Raw genomic sequence first — 18,949 nt, forward strand, 5'->3', positions numbered from 1 at the left:
GATCCAGGAGCCGCATGGAGCCGGCGCTGGCCTGTGCCATTCAATAAACCCTTCAGGGAGGGGCTGCCCAGCGGGTCCCACCAGGGGCTGTAGGAGCCAGGGCCTGGGTGCAGGGGTCAGACACGGCTACATACACCAAGGCGGTGGGTGTGGGTGGGGGCATGGGAACCAGAAGGGTCCTGGCAGGGTGTCCAGGCTGGGCTGGGGTGCCCGGGTAGCAAGTGGGTTGCCCATGGGACATAGGCCCAGCTACCCACAGGGAGCCTGACAACACTACGCCCCCCAGGGCGCCGGGGAGGCAGCTGGCTGGGCTGGGCTGAGAGCTCCTGGGGGCAGGGCCCCTCCAGAGCTGGGTGCGAGGGACCCAGGCTCCAGGGGTAGGTTCTGTGTTTTTGTTCTGCGTCTGGGCAGCACCGAGCCCAAGGGGGTCGTGGGCACGACCGGGCTCCTCGGCCCTGCGGTAATACAGCAATAATAATAGTCCTGGCTGGGGAGGGGGAGTGGGCTCGAGTGGTGGGAGTGGGGGCTATTCAGGACTCCTGGGTTCTATCCTGAGCTCTGGGAGGGGAGTGGGGTCTCGTGAGTTCAAGCAGGGGGCAGGCTAGTCAGGACTTCTGGGTTCTACCCCAGTCTGGGGGTGGGGGTGGGGGGGGAATTCCCCCCACGGGGCCCGGTCTGTGCCCTTAATATGTAGCGTTGCTCCATGTCCCCTGCCCAAACCCGGCCTCCCCCAATGGCACCACCTTCTGGGAGGGGGCTGGGTCCAGTGGGTTAGGACAGGGGGGCTGGGAGCCAGGACTCCTGGGTTCTCACCCCAGTGTAGGAGGGGAGTGGGGTGTAGCCGGTTAGAGCAGTGGTGAGTGCGCTGATCAGCCTGTTACCAGGTAGAACAGCAGCCCAGAGCCACACCAAGAGATGGACAAAGTCACACCCAGCCCGAAACTGAAACCAACCCCCCAGCAGGCTCCCTCCTGGAGCCTCTGTCCACTTGCCGGGCAGAGGTGTTACCTCCTCCATCCCCCTCCCGGCTCAGGTGACAGGCTCTCAGGTCTCCGGTCCCCAGGGAACATTCCCAGGTCAACACTCCCCCCTCCCTGCTGCCTCACAACAGGCCGGGTTGTCATTGTAGGGTCGCTGGGGAGCGCTGGGCGGTGGATAGGCTGGGGTGTTATTGTAGGGTTGCAGGGGAGCGCTGGGCCGTGGACGGGCTGGGGTGTTATTGTAGGGTCGCAGGGGAGCGCTGGGCGGTGGACGGGATGGGTGTTATTGTAGGGTCTCTCGGGAGCGCTGGGCGGTGGACGGGCTGGGGTGTCATTGTAGGGTCGCTGGGGAGCGCTGGGCGGTGGACAGGCTGGGGTGTTACTGTAGGGTCGCAGGGGAGCGCTGGGCGGTGGACGGGCTGGGGTGTTACTGTAGGGTCGCAGGGGAGCGCTGGGCGGTGGACGGGCTGGGGTGTTATTGTAGGGTCGCAGGGGAGCGCTGGGCGGTGGACGGGCTGGGGTGTTATTGTAGGGTCGCAGGGGAGCGCTGGGCGGTGGACGGGCTGGGGTGTTATTGTAGGGTCGCAGGGGAGCGCTGGGCGGTGGATAGGCTGGGGTGTTATTGTACGGTCGCAGGGGAGCGCTGGGCCGTGGACGGGCTGGGGTGTTATTGTAGGGTCGCTGGGGAGCGCTGGGCAGTGGACGGGCTGGGGTGTTATTGTAGGGTCGCTGGGGAGCGCTGGGCGGTGGACGGGCTGGGGTGTTATTGTAGGGTCGCAGGGGAGCGCTGGGCGGTGGACAGGCTGGGATGTTATTGTAGGGTCGCTGGGGAGCGCTGGGCCGTGGACGGCCTGGGGTGTTATTGTAGGGTCGCTGGGGAGCGCTGGGCGGTGGACGGGCTGGGGTGTTATTGTAGGGTCGCAGGGGAGCGCTAGGCAGTGGACAGGCTGGGGTGTTATTGTAGGGTCGCTGGGGAGCGCTGGGCTGTGGGGAGGCTGGGTTGTTATTGTAGGGTTGCTGAGGAGTGCTCAGGCTATGGACAGCATTGTGCTGACACAGGAAATGCTCCGGGGAGGGGAGACCCCTTAGCTCAAGGACCCACCTGTCCTGGGACTTATAGCTCAGCAGCCCGGTGGGGAACAGCCGGGGGCCCCTGGAGCAGCAAGGAAAGCTCTCCCCCGCAGCCACCCTCCCAGGATGTGGGGCAGCCTGAGGAGAGAGCAGGGAGATGTGGGGTGAGGGAGGAGAATGACAGTAACACTGAGCACCCACGGATGGAGAGGACACCGGGGAAAGAATGGGAGAGACGAGGAGAGTGGGGGGCAGGTAGGACCCCGAGTAGGGGGTACACAGGGAAAGGCAGAGGGTGCCCAGAGCTTGTGGGGTCCAATCCCCCGACATACTCAGCGTCTGCCCAGCACGGAGCCCCCAGCGGCATGTGGGTCCAACCTCCTCCTCCCCCGTTACACCCAGCGCCTGCTGGGACTGGGCTCCCCAGGCTGGGTGGGATCCAGCCCCTCCCAATACACCTAGCACCGACCCAGAATGGGGTCCCCAATGGCCTGTGGGGTCCCATCCCCTGATACACCCAGCAGCCACCTAGGACGGGGCTCTGCACAGGGTTGCAGTGAGCAATGAGCCAGGTGGGTTCTCAGCACCGTCAGTGTCACGAGCAGAGCCCCAGCCCAGCGGCTCCCGGCCCCCAGGATCCGACCCGCTCCCATCGCGGCTCAGGAGGGAGAGATCTGGAAAGTCGTCGGGACCCCCCAGCCTGAGACCTTCTCTGCCCAGCTCTGAGCACCAGCCCGGAAGGCTCGTTTCCATACTTCTCCCTGCTAGGGGACAGACTGCGGTCAGGCTGCCGGACTCGCCCGGCACCTACAATGGCCCCATGGCCGTCCGGGGGCAACGCTACCCCACAGCCCAGATGCCAGCAAAGCAGGACACATGGCAAAGGACCTGGGGCGCTCCAGCCCCTTCCCTAGGGCCTGGTGCCCAAACCCCTTTCTGCTGGGGGCGGGGGAGGACGTGTGTCTGTGGGGATTGGGCGGATGGGTCTGTGTGAATTATTCCCAGTGGAAGGTTCGGGGCTGGCAGAAGTTCTGAGTCCCAACCCCCCAAAGGGCCCTGTCACAGCTCCCCAGGTTTGGTGCCTTGGCCCAGCCTTGGACCTGGGTCTGGGGGACCCGTTTGGAGTATCAGACCCCCCCTCGACCCCCCGGGTCCCGCTCTGCCGTCAGGGGAGCCACGTGGCTTCCCTGCCCCCTTGGGTCAAACCTCGGAGCCGTTAGCACCCCAGCCTCACACTGTGAGCATCCTTCAGCGAGTCCTCCTGGGCTGGACACCTCCGAGAGATGTGTACCCCAAAGGGGGCGATGCCCCCCCCCAGAATGTGCAAGGACTCAGGCAGCCTTGTCAAAGCAGGCGGGTTTATTAGGTGACTAGCACACGGCATAGGAAGCCCTCATTCCAGCACAGAGAACTGGGGTACAGCAGAGTTCCTTTGGGGGGTCTCCCAGCCCCAGCCAAGCTGTGTGGACCCCTTGGCTCCCGCTCTGGGCCTCTTTGTCCCCTGTCCCCTCTTTGTCTCTAGTTCCCGGGTGAGCTCACCCCCCACCTGGCCCCTCCTCAGGCCGTGTTCTTGGCCAGGGGAATGGGGCGCAGCTCCCTTGCTGAGAGGCAGGAAGTCGACACGATCAGGATCATTTGTTGGGTGCTAGGTGGCAAACGTTGCCGTGTTTGGCTTTGCTACATGAACCTGGGCCCCAAAGCCGAGACAGCCGGGCACCAGCCACACCTGCCTCGCTGGGCCTCTGCAAAGAGTAAACAGCCGTTTCCCCCACCTAGCGAACAATGCAGCATGTAGGGGAAACTGAGGCACATACAGTATTCATACAAAATATTACAGAAAATTCCCACTCCGTCCCACCCTCCACCTCCCATCCCATCCTGATGTGCGCAGTGTGAACATCCAGCGCGTTAGACGGAGCGGGGAAGGTGGTGCCATTGGGGGAGGCCGGGTTTGGGCAGGGGACACGGAGCAACGCTACATATTAAGGGCACAGACCAGGCCCCGTGGGGAGGAATTCTGGTCACTAACATCAGAGTGGAGCTGGCACTGCAGGAGGGTAAAGGCCCCGTGCCCCTTGCCCACCTCCTTCAGCCAGCCCAGCCCCTCCCCTGCCCTGGGGCTGGATTGGAGCCAGTGCACCCTAATGGGAAAGGCCGTGTGTCCCATTCCTCACCCCACTGAGCTGCCAGTCCCCCCACCCTGGGGCTGCATTAGAGCTGGAGCCCCCTGGAGAGTAATGGGCCCACGTCCCAGCCTCCCACGGATGGTCTCCCCGAACCCTGCCTGTGGCCTGGTCTACACTTAACGCTTATCCCAGCAGAGCTCTGCAGTTAGGTGTGACACGACCCCCGGGACACACACAGAGCTCCGGGGGTCAGAGGTGTGACCCCACACCCCAGCACACCGCTGTGTCGCCAAGCCCCCCGTGTGCACACAGTCGCTCTGCAGAGCAGGGCATGTGTGGACCGGGCGAGGGCCGTGCGGGGAGGTGCTGTCCCCACACTGGGGATAAACCCCTCCTGGCTGCGCTGCGTCCACACTCGCTAGCCTCCCTCTCTTCCCCTCCCCAGCCAGAACTATTATTATTGCTGTATTACCGCAGGGCCGAGGAGCCTGGTTGTGCCCAGGACCCCCTTGGGCTCGGTGCTGCCCAGACGCAGAACAAAAACACAGAACCTACCCCTGGAGCCCGGGTCCCTCACACCCAGCTCTGGAGGGGCCCTGCCCCCAGGAGCTCTCAGCCCAGCCCAGCCAGCTGCCTCCCCGGCGCCCTGGGGGGCGTAGTGTTGTCAGGGCTCCCTGTGGGTAGCTGGGCCTATGTCCCATGGGCAACCCACTTGCTACCTGTGACGCAGCAGGGAGGGGGGAGTGTTGACCTGGGAATGTAGCAGGGGAGTTTCCCTGGGGACCGGAGACCTGAGAGCCTGTCACCTGAGCCGGGAGGGGGATGGAGGAGGTAACCCCTCTGCCCCACAATGTGGACAGAGGCTGCAGGAGGGGGCCTGCTGGGTGGGTTTAGTTTCAGTTTGGGGCTGGGTGGAGGAACACAGGGAACCCCAGGGCTGGGGTCTAAGCTCCCTGCTCCCCCAGAAGGACTTGACTGAGGGGTCCTGGTTGTACCCACAGCTCTATTTGTTCCTGGTGTCCAATAAACCTTCCATTTTACTGGCTGGCTGAGAGTCACAGTGAATCCCAGGAAGAGGGGTGCAGGGCCCGGACTCCCCCACACTCCATGACACCCCGATCCAGTCCTGCCCTTGGGGCCCTCAGCTCTGGAGCTGGGCACGGATCCAGCCCCAAGGTCCATGTCCCCAGGAGATGGGTCAATGCCCACACCTGGGCCGGTGCCGCCCTCAGGCCCTGGACTCCCCTGGTCTAACGTCCTGGTAGCCCCTGGAAGGAGAGAGCAGAGGGGATGGGTTAGGGGTGTAACGGTCCCACCCCCACCCCCAAGAGGGAGAGGACTCACCTGCGTCTGCTCCTCCACAGCACCCCGGCCACGGCGGCTACGGCCAGAGCCCCCAGGGTGATGCCCACGGCCAGGCCGGGGCCCCAGCCCCAGCTCTGCTCTGTAAAACAGGGGGTGCCATGCTGGGAACCGGGACAGGAGAATGGGCCCTGGTCCCTCCGCCTCTCCTGCAGTCTCCCCCTGCTCCCCCCATGTGACGAAGTGGGACTGTTCTTATGTCACGGAGTCCCTGGGCGATGCTCTGGAACTGCTCCCCATGAAGCCAGTCAGGACTCTGGGGTAGTCGCCTTTCTGTGAGCAGCCTGTCTGCAGGACACACAGCTCACACAGCTTCCACCTTCCTGGGTCTGACCTCAGAGCATTCAGCATCCTCTGCCCCTCCGTGTGCTTCCCCCAGCGAGTCCACTCAGGCGGGGCTCCTGGGGAAGCCAGAGGGTCCTGCACCCCAACTTCGCAGTCAGACGGGACTCTCAGCCAGCCAGTAAAACAGAAGGTTTATTAGACGACAGGAACATGGTCTAACACAGAGCTTGCAGGTGCAGAGAACGGGACCCCTCAGCTGGGTCCATTTTGGGGGGCAGTGAGCCAGACAACCACATCTGCACTTCACTCCATGTCCCAGCCAGCCCCAAAATGAAACTCCCTCCAGCCCCCCCTCCTCTGGGCTTTGTTCCTTTCCTGGGCCAGGAGGTCACCTGATTCCTTTGTTCTCCAACCCTTTAGCTCTCACCTCCCAGGGGGGAAGGGCCAGGCCATCAGTTGCCAGGAAACAGGGTGTCGGCCACTCTCTGTGTCCAGACCCCTGCACACACCGGCCCTCTAGGGCTCTGCAAGGATCATACACCCTTACCCCACCACCTAGAGACTTAAGAACTACCTAGGGGAAACTGAGGCACCCCCACACTATTCAGAGGAAACATTAAGAACAGTCCCACTTCGTCACATCTTAATGTTTCCTCTGAATAGTGTGGAGGTGCCTCAGTTTCCCCTAGGCAGTTCTTAAGTCTCTAGGGGGTGGGGTAAGGGTGTATGATCCTTGCAGAGCCCTAGAGGGCAGGTGTGTGCAGGGGTCTGGACACAGAGAATGGCCGACACCCTGTTTCCTGGCAACTGATGGCCTGGGCCCTTCCCCCCTGCGAGGTGAGAGCTAAAGGGTTGGAGAACAAAGGAATCCGGTGTCCTCCTGGCCCGGGAAAGGGACAAAGCCCAGAGGAGGAGGGGCTGGAGGGAGTTTCAGTTTGGGGCTGGCTGGGACACGGAGTGAAGGGCAGACGGGGTTGTCTGGCTCACTGCCCCCCAAAATGGACCCAGCTGAGGGGTCCTGTTCTCTGCACCTACAAGCTCTGTGTTAGACCATGTTCCTGTTGTCTAATAAACCTTCTGTTTTACTGTTTGGCTGAGAGTCCCGTCTGACTGCGGAGTTGGGGGGCAGGACCCTCTGGCCCCCCCAGGACCCCGCCTGCGTGGTGTCGCTGTGGGAAGTGCAGGGAGGGGCAGCGGATGCTGAATGCTCTGAGGTCAGACCCAGGAAGGGGGAAGCTAGGTGAGCTGTGCGTCCTGAAGACAGGCTGCTCCCAGAGAGACTTCCCCAGAATCCTGCCTGGCTTTGTAGGGAGCAGTTCCAGAGCATTGCCCAGGGACTCCGTGACACCCCACCCCAACCCACTGCCCTCAGCCCCACATCCCCGCACCGTTCGCTCAGCCTCCCCCACAGTCCCCCTATTTTCTCCCACAGTCCCACCCCCTGCTTCCCCCCAATCCAGTTCTGCTCCCCTCTGTCCAATCCCCACCATACCCATGTCTTTTTCCGCATACCCCACAGACCCTCCCCAGCTCTGCTCCCCGCACCTCCTCTGCCCCACTCTACACAGCTCTCTGCACCCCGTCCCATTCGCGCTCTCCTCAGCCACCACTGCTGCCTCCCTCCATCCCAGTCCTGTCCCGTCCCCCTCAGCTCCTCCATCCTGCTCCCCCTGGTCCATCCCCACAACCCTCACTCACCCCTCTGCCTCCCTCCATCCCAGTCCTGCCCCGTCCCCCTCAGCTCCTCCATCCTGCTCCCCCTGGTTCATCTCCACAACCCTCACTCACCCCTCTGCCTCCCTCCATCCCAGTCCCGTTGCCTGGAACCACCCTGTCCCACTCAGGACGTGCAGGAAAAGCCCCCAGAGACCACGACCGCACCCCCCTGGAGACGTGCACCTACCCCAGGGGATCAGCAGGCTCTGGCCCCCCAGGCTGCTGTGCTCCACCCGGCAGGCGTAGCTGTGCCCGTCGCCCGGCTCCATGGCCAGGGAGCTGCGCAGCTGGTAGGTCAGGTCCGCGTTGGGCAGGATCCCGCTGGAGCTCAGCCGCCTGCCCGGCCCCACCTCCTCCCCGTCCTGCAGCCAGGCCACGCGGATGGGCCGAGGGTAGAAACCGGTGACCCGGCAAACCAGCAGTAACGGCGCGGGGGTCCCGGCTGGGGAAGGCACTCGGGCAAACACCACGGCGACTGGCCGCTCTGAGATAGGGGGAGAGAGACGGGGCGGGGGAGAGGGGACGATTCAGTCTGAGCCTCAGGGACTCACTAGCCAAACCCAGCTCCATCCCCCGGGCTCAGGCGTTGGCCCCGCTGTCCTGGCCAGGCCCCAATTCTGTCCCCTGCAGTTACCAGTGGTGAGGGAATCCCCCTTCACTTCCTGTCCTAAACGGCTGTGCAGTGCGGCTATGAAATGGCTACGGTGCTCCACCCCAGCTATAGCTGCATTTGTACACCAGGCAAGGGGTCCCTGGATAAACAGCCCCCGTGCCCCACCCCAGAGGTGGCTGCAAATCAGTTCAAGGTGAGGGATCCCTATATAAACAGCTCCCACACCTGACCCCAAAGGTGACTTCTTCTCAGTGCTGGACCAGGGATCCCTGTATAAACAGCCCCCACATCCTACCCCAGAGGTGGTCGCATGGCAGCGAGTGGTGTCCAGCCTCACCTTGCCTCTCCAGAGACTCGTTCCCATACTGGACAAAGCTCTTGAGCTCATTGATACAGGTTGCTCGCAGGAGAAACTGAAGCGTGATGGCCGTGCTCCTCTCGTGGTTAAGAAGGTCCCGGGTGTAGAGCGCCAGCTTGTCCCCCTGACGAGCGACCCAGGTGCCTGCGTCCGCATCGAAGCTGACGAAGTCCTCGCCGTTCACCGCGGCCTCATAGAATCCCCTCGAGGTGCCGTTGGGGTGGAACTCGCAGCTGACAGAGACCTGGGTAACAAAGGGGTCTGGAGCAGGGAGGGCAGGGGGATGAGGACGGGCGTCCCGAGGTCACCGGGAGGCAGGGGTAAGGGTCAGAAATAGAGAGGCAGCGTGAGGGATGGGAGGGGGGAACAGACTTGTCAGGTACTATGAGGACGTTTGGCCTCAGGACAGCGGCGGGATTGTGGGGCAGCCCTGGCTGGAATTCAGGGCACGTTGAAGTTTTTGTTTAAAGCTGATTTTTCACGTGCATAGTCAGATTGGCTCGAAAATCGCTGCATTATATCGGGGCCTGAGGCAGAGTTTGTGGTGCAAATTTGGGGTACCTTGGTCACTGGGTTCCTGAGATACAGACCCCCGCCCAAATGACCTGCTTTTCAAAGGGTCAGGCTACATGTCAGGAAAGACCCAGAGCCTCGGCTCAGGGAGTGGGACGTGGGGCCTTTCCCCTCTAGGAAGTTCAAGCTACAATCTGGCCCCAGACCTGGCTGGCTGACCCTGGAGTGGAGAATGGGGTACGGGTGTTTCCCCTCTGAGGGACGCCGGCTCCAAACAGCCTACGGGCCAGGGACTGGCTGTCTTGCCCCCAGGGACACGCTCAGTGGCTGTGGTGAGTGTGTCAGTTCCCAGCACCCCGCTTCGTACTCACAGGCCATTCCCTGCTGCTGAGCTATCCTGTTCACAGTACGGTTGAAATTGAACAGGTAGTGATGGATCAGCAGCTCCAGGTCCTGCCACTCCTTCGGGGTCAGGCCCCGCTGGGCCCAGGGCTGCAGGAAGCGGATCTGGCAGGTGCTGCAGTCCATGGAGTGGGTCTCCAGGTCGCCCAGCAGGGCCATCCCCTCCATGTCCGTGGAGCTGGCGTTGTGGAAGACATTGATCTGGAGCAGCCGCAGGGTGACAGATGCTGGGGGGAGAGGAGGGGAGGCTGGGGGAGGGGGCAGGAAACAAGTGGAGGACAAAGCAGGTGGGGAGAGAGCTGAATGAGTCTCAGTCTCCTTAAGTCCTTCGCGACAGGATCTCCCTGCTGAACCTAACCCACCTCCCCACTCCTTCTACTCCCCCAGCAAGGGTCACTAGCCCAGCGTGGTGCTGCCCTACCCTAGCCTTGGGATTACACCATCCCCACCTCCCAGGTTCAAAAACGGTGGGGGAGGGGTCCCCAATTACCAGTCCGGGCCGCCCATGCCCAGGGGAGGAGCAGCAGAGGGAGCAGCATCCTGGCAGGGGAAGGGGAAGCCGGGCTCAGGCGGGCCTCAGGGCAGCGAGATGAGGGGCCCAGAGTCACTCACATGCTCTCGGTTCCGCCCCAGGGCACACGCCTCTTTGCCCACTTCTCTCTTTGTCTGTCTCTGCTCAGCTGCGTCCCCGCAGCTGCCAGCCCCGAGCCAATCAGGGCAGAGGGAGTCGGGGAGCGGAGGCAGCGCGGGAGGGGGATCCCCGGCCGCAAGATCAGAACCAGACCCTGTCCCCGGGTCAGTGCGTGTGTGTCACGCCCCCTCCATCTCCTCCAGCCTGGGGTACCACTGCTCCCAGCCCAGCCCTTAGCGCCGCCCTGGGGCAATGGGGCCAGCCCTGTCTGCCCGGGCAGAGCCCCCTGCTGCCCCCCGCCCTGCTCCCTGCAGCCCAGCCCCTAGCGCCGCCCTGGGGCAATGGGGCCAGCCCTGTCTGCCCGGGCAGAGCCCCCTGCTGCCCCCCGCCCTGCTCCCTGCAGCCCAGCCCCTAGCGCCGCCCTGGGGCAATGGGGCCAGCCCTGACTGCCCGGGGAGAGCCCCCTTCTGCCCCCTGCCCTGCTCCCTGCAGCCCAGCCCTTAGCACTGCTCTGGGGCAATGGGGCCAGCCCTGACTGCCCGGGCAGAGCCCCCTGCTGCCCCCCGCCCTGCTCCCTGCAGCCCAGCCCCTAGCGCCGCCCTGGGGCAATGGGGCCAGCCCTGACTGCCAGGGGACAGCGCCCCCCCACTCAGAGCCAGATTCACCCACAGGCAGACTAGGCAGGTGCCCAGGGCTCAGATTCACGGCCAGCATCCTGCTCCTCACCCCGCCCACGGGCTCCGCCCACAGCAGCACCCTCAGCCCCGGAACGTCACCCCAAACCTGCCCCGCCGCAGAGGGCAGGCTTGGGGTGGGGGAGCCAGCCTGCCCCCACTCACCCCGCAGGGGTGGTCCTGTACTGTGGGGCTGGGGCTGGCTCCTCCCGCTGGGGGGCAGCCGGGCTGAACCTAGGGGCACCAGTTCAGGTTTTGATGTGGCGGGGGGGACGACAAATTTTAACTGTGATTCCCGGGGCTCCCGAGGCACCTGATCAGATAACGACTTAGAAAGTAGCCGACAGGAGCACTGTATCTCCTTCCCACAGAGCGAAAGACAATTCAATCCGTCTTAGAGCTGGGCTCTGAGCTGCCACGGCCTCCTTCCCAACCGCCGTCTCCCAGAGGTGGCCTGCCGGGTTTGGCTCCCCGCCGTGAGACAGGTCGCCCGGAGGCAGCTGGCTTCGTCCGGCTACCCCCGCGCCCGCCCGGTCTGCCGGCAGGCCGGCGCCTTCGGGACGGAGCCCCCCCAGGACGCAGCTCGGCATCTCGCGGGGCTGACGACGAGCCTGACCTCCTGGGCGCCCTTGGAAATCCCGCTCGGTGCGGAAACGGCTTTGAAGAGCCGGCCCTTCGCCTCAGGGCCCCCCGCACAAGGGGGAGAACCGCCCGGCCCAAGCTCCCCGAGGGGCTGGGAGGGGACGGAGCTCAGGCTCTCGCAGGTGCTCTGATACTGCGGTGAGGGGGCGAAGACGTGGGCCCCGAGGGGACCCCCCCTACCAAACTCGGGGGGGGCATAGGAGTCCCCGGCCCCTAAACGGCACCTCTGGCTGGACCTGAATGACAGGGGCAGTGCCCCCCTAAGCTGCCCCCTCCATGCCAACATCCCCTCCCCCGCCCCGATGCCCCCCTCCCGAAAGCCCTTCCCCCGCCCTTCCTTTAGCCCCTCCCACTCTGTGCCCCATTCTCCTCTGTTCTCCTCCCAGGCCCCCGGGCGCCTCCCTTTCTCCCATGCTGGTGGACCGGCCAATCAGAAGGTGCTGCTGCCTATCAGCATCACTAGTTGCCGGGGCAGTTCTAGCAAGTGAGGGAAAAAGGCGGGAAACGGGCGGAGATGTGGCAGGAGGCGTCAACAGCCCCTGAGAGTGTGATGCGGGAGGGGGCAACTGTCACCTGAGGGGGCAGGAGCGGGAGGGGGCAACTGTCACCTGAGGGGGCAGGAGCGGGAGGGGGCAACTGTCACCTGAGGGGACCCCAGCAAATGTCCCTGTGACGGGGTGGGTCACAGAGACCCCCTTGGGACGGTCACCGGACGTGCTGAAAGTACCTCGGAGCCCGTTTCCCCTGCCCGCGGGGGACGCCAGACCCTGCCTGGTAGAGCCAGGCACGCCAGCCTGCTGCGAACACAGACCCAGGGGCTGAACCCCCCCCACAAAGCTGCCGAGGTCACGGAAAACCAGCACCCAGACCCCCAGCTCCCAGTGGGGTCAGCAGGTCCCCCGTCTCCGGCACCCAGACCCCCAGCTCCCAGTGGGGTCAGCAGGTCCCCCGTCTCCGGCACCCAGACCCCCAGCTCCCAGTGGGGTCAGCAGGTCCCCCGTCTCCGGCACCCAGACCCCCAGCTCCCAGTGGGGTCAGCAGGTCCCCCGTCTCCGGCACCCAGACCCCCAGCTCCCAGTAGGGTCAGCAGGTCCCCCGTCTCCGGCACCCAGACCCCCAGCTCCCAGTGGGGTCAGCAGGTCCCCCGTCTCCGGCACCCAGACCCCCAGCTCCCAGTGGGGTCAGCAGGTCCCCCGTCTCCGGCACCCAGACCCCCAGCTCCCAGTGGGGTGAGCAGGTCCCCTGTCTCCGGCACCCAGATCCCCAGCTCCCAGTGGGGTGAGCAGGTCCCCCGTCTCCGGCACCCAGACCCCCAGCTCCCAGTGGGGTGAGCAGGTCCCCCGTCTCCGGCACCCAGATCCCCAGCTCCCAGTGGGGTGAGCAGGTCCCCCGTCTCCGGCACCCAGACCCCCAGCTCCCAGTGGGGTGAGCAGGTCCCCCGTCTCCGGCACCCAGATCCCCAGCTCCCAGTGGGGTCAGCAGGTCCCCCGTCTCCGGCACCCAGATCCCCAGCTCCCAGTGGGGTCAGCAGGTCCCCCGTCTCCGGCACCCAGACCCCCAGCTCCCAGTGGGGTCAGCAGGTCCCCCGTCTCCGGCACCCAGACCCCCAGCTCCCAGTGGGGTCAGCAGGTCCCCCGTCTCCGGCACCCAGACCCCCAGCTCCCAGTGGGGGCAGCAGGTCCCCCGTCTCCGGCACCCAGACCCCCAGCTCCCAGTGGGGTGAGCAGGTCCCCTGTCTCCGGCACCCAGACCCCCAGCTCCCAGTGGGGTCCAAACCCCAAAGGACTCCGTCTTACCCTGTATAAAGCTCAGACAGGGTAAACGCAGGAATTGCCCGCCCTCTACAACACTGACAGAGAGAGATGTCCAGCGATTTGCTCCCCAAGGTGTTCATCACGTACCCTGGGTTTATAAATAAATCACGGTGATTTTATTAGTATAACAAGTAGGCTTTAAGTGGTTTTGAGTAATAACAGAGAGAACAGAGTAAGTCACAAATCAAAATAAAACAAAACAGGCAAGTCTAAGCCTAATACATTAAGAAACTGATTACGGGTAATATCTCGCCTTCAGAGCTGTTCCAATGAGCTTTTTCACAGACTAGACTCCTTCCTCATCTGGGCCCGATCCTTTCCCCAGTACAGTCTTTGTTTGAGCCAGCAGACATCTCTGGTGGTAAGCAGGGGTTTTCTCATGACTGGCCCCCCCCCCCCTTTGTCCTGCTCCACCCCCTTTTATAGCTTTGGCCATGGCGGGAATCTTTTGTCTCTCTGGGTCCCCACCCCTCGTTCTAAATGGAAAAGTACCAGACTTAAGATGGATTCCAGTACCAGGCAACATGGTCACATGTCACTGTGAGACCGCTCGTCTCCATTCTTCCTGGGTTGGCCCACACCTCCACAGGAAGGCTTGCAGGTAAATAAACCATTTACAACCAATTGTCCTAGTCCGTGGGAGCCATCAAGATTCTAAACCCCCATTAATGGCCCACACTTTGCATAATTACAACAGGACCTCAGAGTTATACTTCATATTTCTAGCTTCAGATACAAGAATGATACATGCATACAAATAGGAGGAATATATTCCCTAGTTTATAACCTTTGTTATGATACCTTACAAGCATATTCCAGTTACATCATATTCACACTCATAAGCATATTTCCATAAACATATGGAGTGCAACATCACAGTCACCCTGACTTCTTGGTCTGTGGACTTTCTGCTTTGTTATTGTGGGATTGCTGGGGAGCGCTGGGCTGTGGACAGGCTGGTTTGTTCTTGTAGGGTTGCTCGGGAGTGATGGGTGTGTAGACATGCTGGCTTGTTATTGTAGGATTGCTGTTGATAAGCTGGTTTGTTATTGTAGGGTTGCTCCTCAGTGCTGGGCTGCCTCACGCTGGTCTCATGGTAACAGTGACATGCAATGACCATCCCCGGTTGGTTCTGGATGAAAATCGCTGCCTGGTGTTTGGGACCCTATGTGAGGTGCGGCTGTTCTGGGGGCGGGGGGACCTCGCTGTGCAGGGGTAGCCCCCGGCTTGGTTTTTCCCACTTGGCCCTGGAGCAGACGCTGCTTTTCCAGAGTGAATCTCCCCCAATTCATCCTCTGGGTTCCGGCTCTTGTCTCAACCCCATTGTTAGGGTCAGGGCAGGTCTGGGTTTTGGGCCCTGCCCCCCTCAGGGTCCCCTATTTCCTCCAGCCCAGAGTAAGTGAGCCGACGATTGACACACGCAGCGGAGGGTGCAATCCCCTGGGGTGACCCCCCCTTCATGACACCCCCACTGAGCCGTGTGACAGAGGGAAGAAGGCCCGGCAGTCGCAGCTGCAGACAGACCCCGCACGTCCTGCCGGAGGAGGCCACGTGCCGTCCCTGTATCTCCACTGTGGAGCAGGCACCGCGGGTCCCTGCACGGCGAGACAGCAGGAGAGACTGGGGAGCGGCCCCCCAGGCCCCGGTGAGCGCAGCGAGGTGCGTGCCATGGGTTCACACCGTTTTGCGGTGGTGCTCCGCAGTGCTGCTGCTGGGGTTTGTCTGCTTCTGCAGCAGGGGGCTTTGTTATTTTGTCTTGTGTGTTTGAGGGTCGACATTTGAGCTCTGGGGCAGCACAGAAATGACCTTCCTGGGACACACCAGCGTGTTCGGTCCCTGGGCCATTACGAGCGACAAGAAGACGACACAGGCTGGTTTATTTCAGCGAGGTCACTTGTTAGCACCAGGGCTGTGCACATTCTGGCTTCTCACCATTTCCTCATGTGGTTTCAGGTTTGCGCTGACAGTTAACCCACCAGCCAAGCAGGCAAACGCCATTAGCCCTTGTTCCAGAGAGAAGGAAACGGGGAGGTGACGTGACCTGCCTGAGGTCACGCAGTGAAACTGCAGCAGAGCTGGACAGAACCCAGGTGTCCTGATGTAGCTGCAACACCAGCCCCTGCAGTGAAGGCTCTGACGGCTTTTCTTCGCATGCCCCTGCTGTACACACTGTGTGGAAGCAAAATGTGACTATAGGCAGGACTATGTCTGGATTGTTTTATTCCACAGACGGGGGTACCAGTAAGTGGTGGTTGACATTGGCAGTGACCCTCCCAGCCACGCTCCTGTTAGAGAGCCAGAGAAGCTGGCAGGGGTGAGCTAGGAACAAGGATTCCTCAACCAGAGCAGAGAAGTGGCTCCCTTGTATCTGCTCTCCTGTTTTCTTCCAAGAAATCTGTGTTGTACCCAGCCCCCAGCACGGCTCCTCCGCCTGCTGGAAACTAGGGCCTGGGTCTGGGGGGTCCCCGGCCCCAAGGCTGCTGGTCTGCCCAACCTGCTTCCTGCAGCCAGGGGCCACAGGAACTAGAGGCCCCAGCCTTTTCCCTGCCAGTTCCCCCTGGCCACAGCGAGCTCTGAGCAAGCAGGTTCCTTGGGGAGCTGGCGTATTAGGCAGTGCAGCAGTTATAACAGAAAATGACCTCTTTGCAGCTTCCCCCACAACCTCACAAAGGCACCCCCGGGGCCCTGTAAGTATGAGTCACCAGGCATGAGGCGAGTGATTATGGTTACGATTAGCCACCAGCCACAGCAACACAAGCTCTGCGGAGTGACAGGCATTCCCCAGCCCTGCCCACAGTGAAAAGAAATGTCAGTTTATTTAACAAAGGTTAGAGATACGAGAAGACACAAGTAGAATTATTGAGGAAAAAATGGCTCATATAAAATAAAATCATAACACACATTCTAGAGACTAATCTTTATTACCAAGATACTTTTCTATGTATCTAATGAAGCTTAGCTCTTCCAAAATGTCAGCAGTGTTTTCCAGCCAGGCAGGCTGTGATATCTTTCTCAGGAAACAAGCCACGCTCTTAACTTCTTGCCTCTGTGAAGGATACTGTGTGTCTTTTTGCACCCCCAGGTATATTAAATAGTCCATTGAGCTTTATTCATAAACTGGACACCCTCCCACTGTGTGTTCCTTCCTGTAGATTTGGGGATCCCTTGTTGATTTCGCAGTCTGGATTAGCTGGTAGCTCCCTATGCAAATAGACTTACATTGTGAGATGCACAATACACAATGGCCAGCCAGAGGATAAACGACTCCTAACCCCTGCCTGCACAGAAACGTGTTTTAAACTTCACGTGACCTGCCTGTTCTCTACTTTAAGAACATAGTTTTTATGTTTAGCTACAGCTGTGACCAGCTGTCCCTGTGCTGCCCAAATGTAAGGAAAAGCCAGCGCCCTCACGGGAGGGCTCACACACTGAGTTTGGGGTGCGATCCCAATGAGTCGAAAGAATAGTAAATATGGCAGGCGACCAGCTTGGCTTAATGGTGAAATCCTAGCGGATCTTAAACATAAAAAAGAAGCTTACAAGAAGTGAAAGGTTGGACATATGACCAGGGAAGAGTATAAAAATATTGCTCGGGCATGTAGGAATGATATCAGGAGGGCCAAATCGCACCTGGAGCTGCAGCTAGCAAGAGATGTCAAGAGTAACAAGAAGGGTTTCTTCAGGTATGTTGGCAACAAGAAGAAAGCCAAGGAAAGTGTGGGCCCCTTACTGAATGAGGGAGGCAACCTAGTGACAGAGGATATGGAAAAAGCTAATGTACTCAATGCTTTTTTTTGCCTCTGTCTTCACTAACAAGGTCAGCTCCCAGACTGCTGCGCTGGGCATCACAAAATGCGGAAGAGATGGCCAGCCCTCTGTGGAGATAGAGGTGGTTAGGGACTATTTAGAAAAGCTGGACGTGCACAAGTCCGTGGGGCCGGACGAGTTGCATCCGAGAGTGCTGAAAGAATTGGCGGCTGTGATTGCAGAGCCATTGGCCATTATCTTTGAAAACTCGTGGCGAACGGGGGAAGTCCTGGATGACTGGAAAAAGGCTAATGTAGTGCCAATCTTTAAAAAAGGGAAGAAGGAGGATCCTGGGAACTACAGGCCAGTCAGCCTCACCTCAGTCCCTGGAAAAATCATGGAGCAGGTCCTCAAAGAATCAATCCTGAAGCACTTGCATGAGAGGAAAGTGATCAGGAACAGCCACCATTCACCAAGGGAAGGTCATGCCTGACTAATCTAATCGCCTTTTATGATGAGATTACTGGTTCTGTGGATGAAGGGAAAGCAGTGGATGTATTGTTTCTTGACTTTAGCAAAGCTTTTGACACGTCTCCCACAGTATTCTTGTCAGCAAGTTAAGGAAGTATGGGCTGGATGAATGCACTATAAGGTGGGTAGAAAGCTGGCTAGATTGTCGGGCTCAACGGGTAGTGATCAATGGCTCCATGTCTAGTTGGCAGCCGGTGTCAAGTGGAGTGCCCCAGGGGTCGGTTCTGGGGCCGGTTTTGTTCAATATCTTCATAAATGATCTGGAGGATGGTGTGGATTGCACTCTCAGCAAATTTGCGGATGATACTAAACTGGGAGGAGTGGTAGATACACTGGAGGGGAGGGATAGGATACAGAAGGACCTAGACAAATTGGAGGATTGGGCCAAAAGAAATCTGATGAGGTTCAATAAGGATAAGTGCAGGGTCCTGCACTTAGGACGGAAGAACCCAATGCACCGCTACAGACTAGGGACCGAATGGCTAGGCAGCAGTTCTGCGGAAAAGGACCTAGGGGTGACAGTGGATGAGAAGCTGGATATGAGTCAGCAGTGTGCCCTTGTTGCCAAGAAGGCCAATGGCGTTTTGGGATGTATAAGTAGGGGCATAGCGAGCAGATCGAGGGACGTGATCGTTCCCCTCTATTCGACATTGGTGAGGCCTCATCTGGAGTACTGTGTCCAGTTTTGGGCCCCACACTACAAGAAGGATGTGGATAAACTGGAGAGAGTCCAGCGAAGGGCAACAAAAATGATTAGGGGTCTAGAACACATGACTTATGAGGAGAGGCTGAAGGAGCTGGGATTGTTTAGTCTGCTGAAGAGAAGAATGAGGGGGGGATTTGATAGCTGCTTTCAACTACCTGAAAGGGGGTTCCAAAGAGGATGGCTCTAGACTGTTCTCAATGGTAGCAGATGACAGAACGAGGAGTAATGGTCTCAAGTTGCAGTGGGAGAGGTTTAGATTGGATATTAGGAAAAACTTTTTCACTATGAGGGTGGTGAAACACTGGAATGCGTTACCTAGGGAGGTGGTAGAATCTCCTTCCTTAGAGGTTTTTAAGGTCAGGCTTGACAAAGCCCTGGCTGGGATGATTTAACTGGGAATTGGCCCTGTTTCGAGCAGGGGGTTGGACTAGATGACCTTCTGGGGTCCCTTCCAACCCTGATATTCTATGATTCTATGATTCTATGATCCCTTGTGTCTATTTACCCTTGCTGTCCATTCCTGACTGGGTGGCAGGTTGACACATGTCAATCACTATTGTCTCCTTTCTCCCCGGGTCACGCATGCATTGTCATCATCACTTTATGAGGAGACAACTTTTACGTTTCTCAATAACTGGAGGAAATATTTTTCTCATGTTTTCTTGTGTGTGGGACATTGGCTAGAAAGTGTCCCTGTCTCAATCTCTCCGGTCCTGCTGGCTGCAGTTGCTCTTTTCTGGGTTTAGACTTTGCTTTGTACTTTCTGGTCTGTACCCCA

The 18,949-nt window shown here is 60.1% G+C and overlaps 1 protein-coding gene across 3 annotated transcripts; it reads right to left on the bottom strand.

Moving 5' to 3' along the window:
• Positions 1–5,196: 5,196 nt before the first annotated feature.
• Positions 5,197–11,264, bottom strand: LOC311530162 (antigen-presenting glycoprotein CD1d-like). 3 transcript variants are annotated; one of them, XM_084646602.1, is made up of 6 exons: positions 11,045–11,264; positions 9,396–9,674; positions 8,491–8,772; positions 7,728–8,024; positions 5,522–5,621; positions 5,197–5,445 (listed from the first exon to the last, which is right to left on the bottom strand). In XM_084646602.1, exons 2-6 carry the CDS (start codon positions 9,592–9,594, stop codon positions 5,406–5,408), a joined length of 918 nt encoding a protein of 305 aa, XP_084502728.1. In that variant the 5' UTR covers positions 9,595–9,674; positions 11,045–11,264; the 3' UTR covers positions 5,197–5,405. The 3 variants fall into 3 exon arrangements, with proteins under 3 accessions (XP_084502728.1, XP_084502726.1, XP_084502727.1); XM_084646600.1 differs by lacking the exon at positions 11,045–11,264 and adding an exon at positions 9,917–10,170; XM_084646601.1 differs by lacking the exon at positions 11,045–11,264 and adding an exon at positions 10,039–10,167.
• Positions 11,265–18,949: the final 7,685 nt, after the last annotated feature.

Source organism: Lepidochelys olivacea (genome assembly GCF_965140295.1).
Source record: "Lepidochelys olivacea isolate rLepOli2 genome assembly, chromosome: 14".
Taxonomy (NCBI): domain Eukaryota; kingdom Metazoa; phylum Chordata; order Testudines; family Cheloniidae; genus Lepidochelys; species Lepidochelys olivacea.

What these genes read in the sequence shown, in the direction of transcription:
- LOC311530162 (XM_084646600.1), bottom strand. Translation starts at nt 9,965, where the DNA reads ATGCTGCTCCCTCTGCTGCTCCTCCCCTGGGCATGGGCGGCCCGGACT. An exon ending in TCAGCAGCAGGGAATGGCCT is followed by an intron (nt 8,773 to 9,395) that starts GTGAGTACGAAG and finishes TCCCTGCTCCAG; the next exon opens with ACCCCTTTGTTACCCAGGTC. An exon ending in CTGTGGAGGAGCAGACGCAG is followed by an intron (nt 5,446 to 5,521) that starts GTGAGTCCTCTC and finishes CTCTCCTTCCAG; the next exon opens with GGGCTACCAGGACGTTAGAC.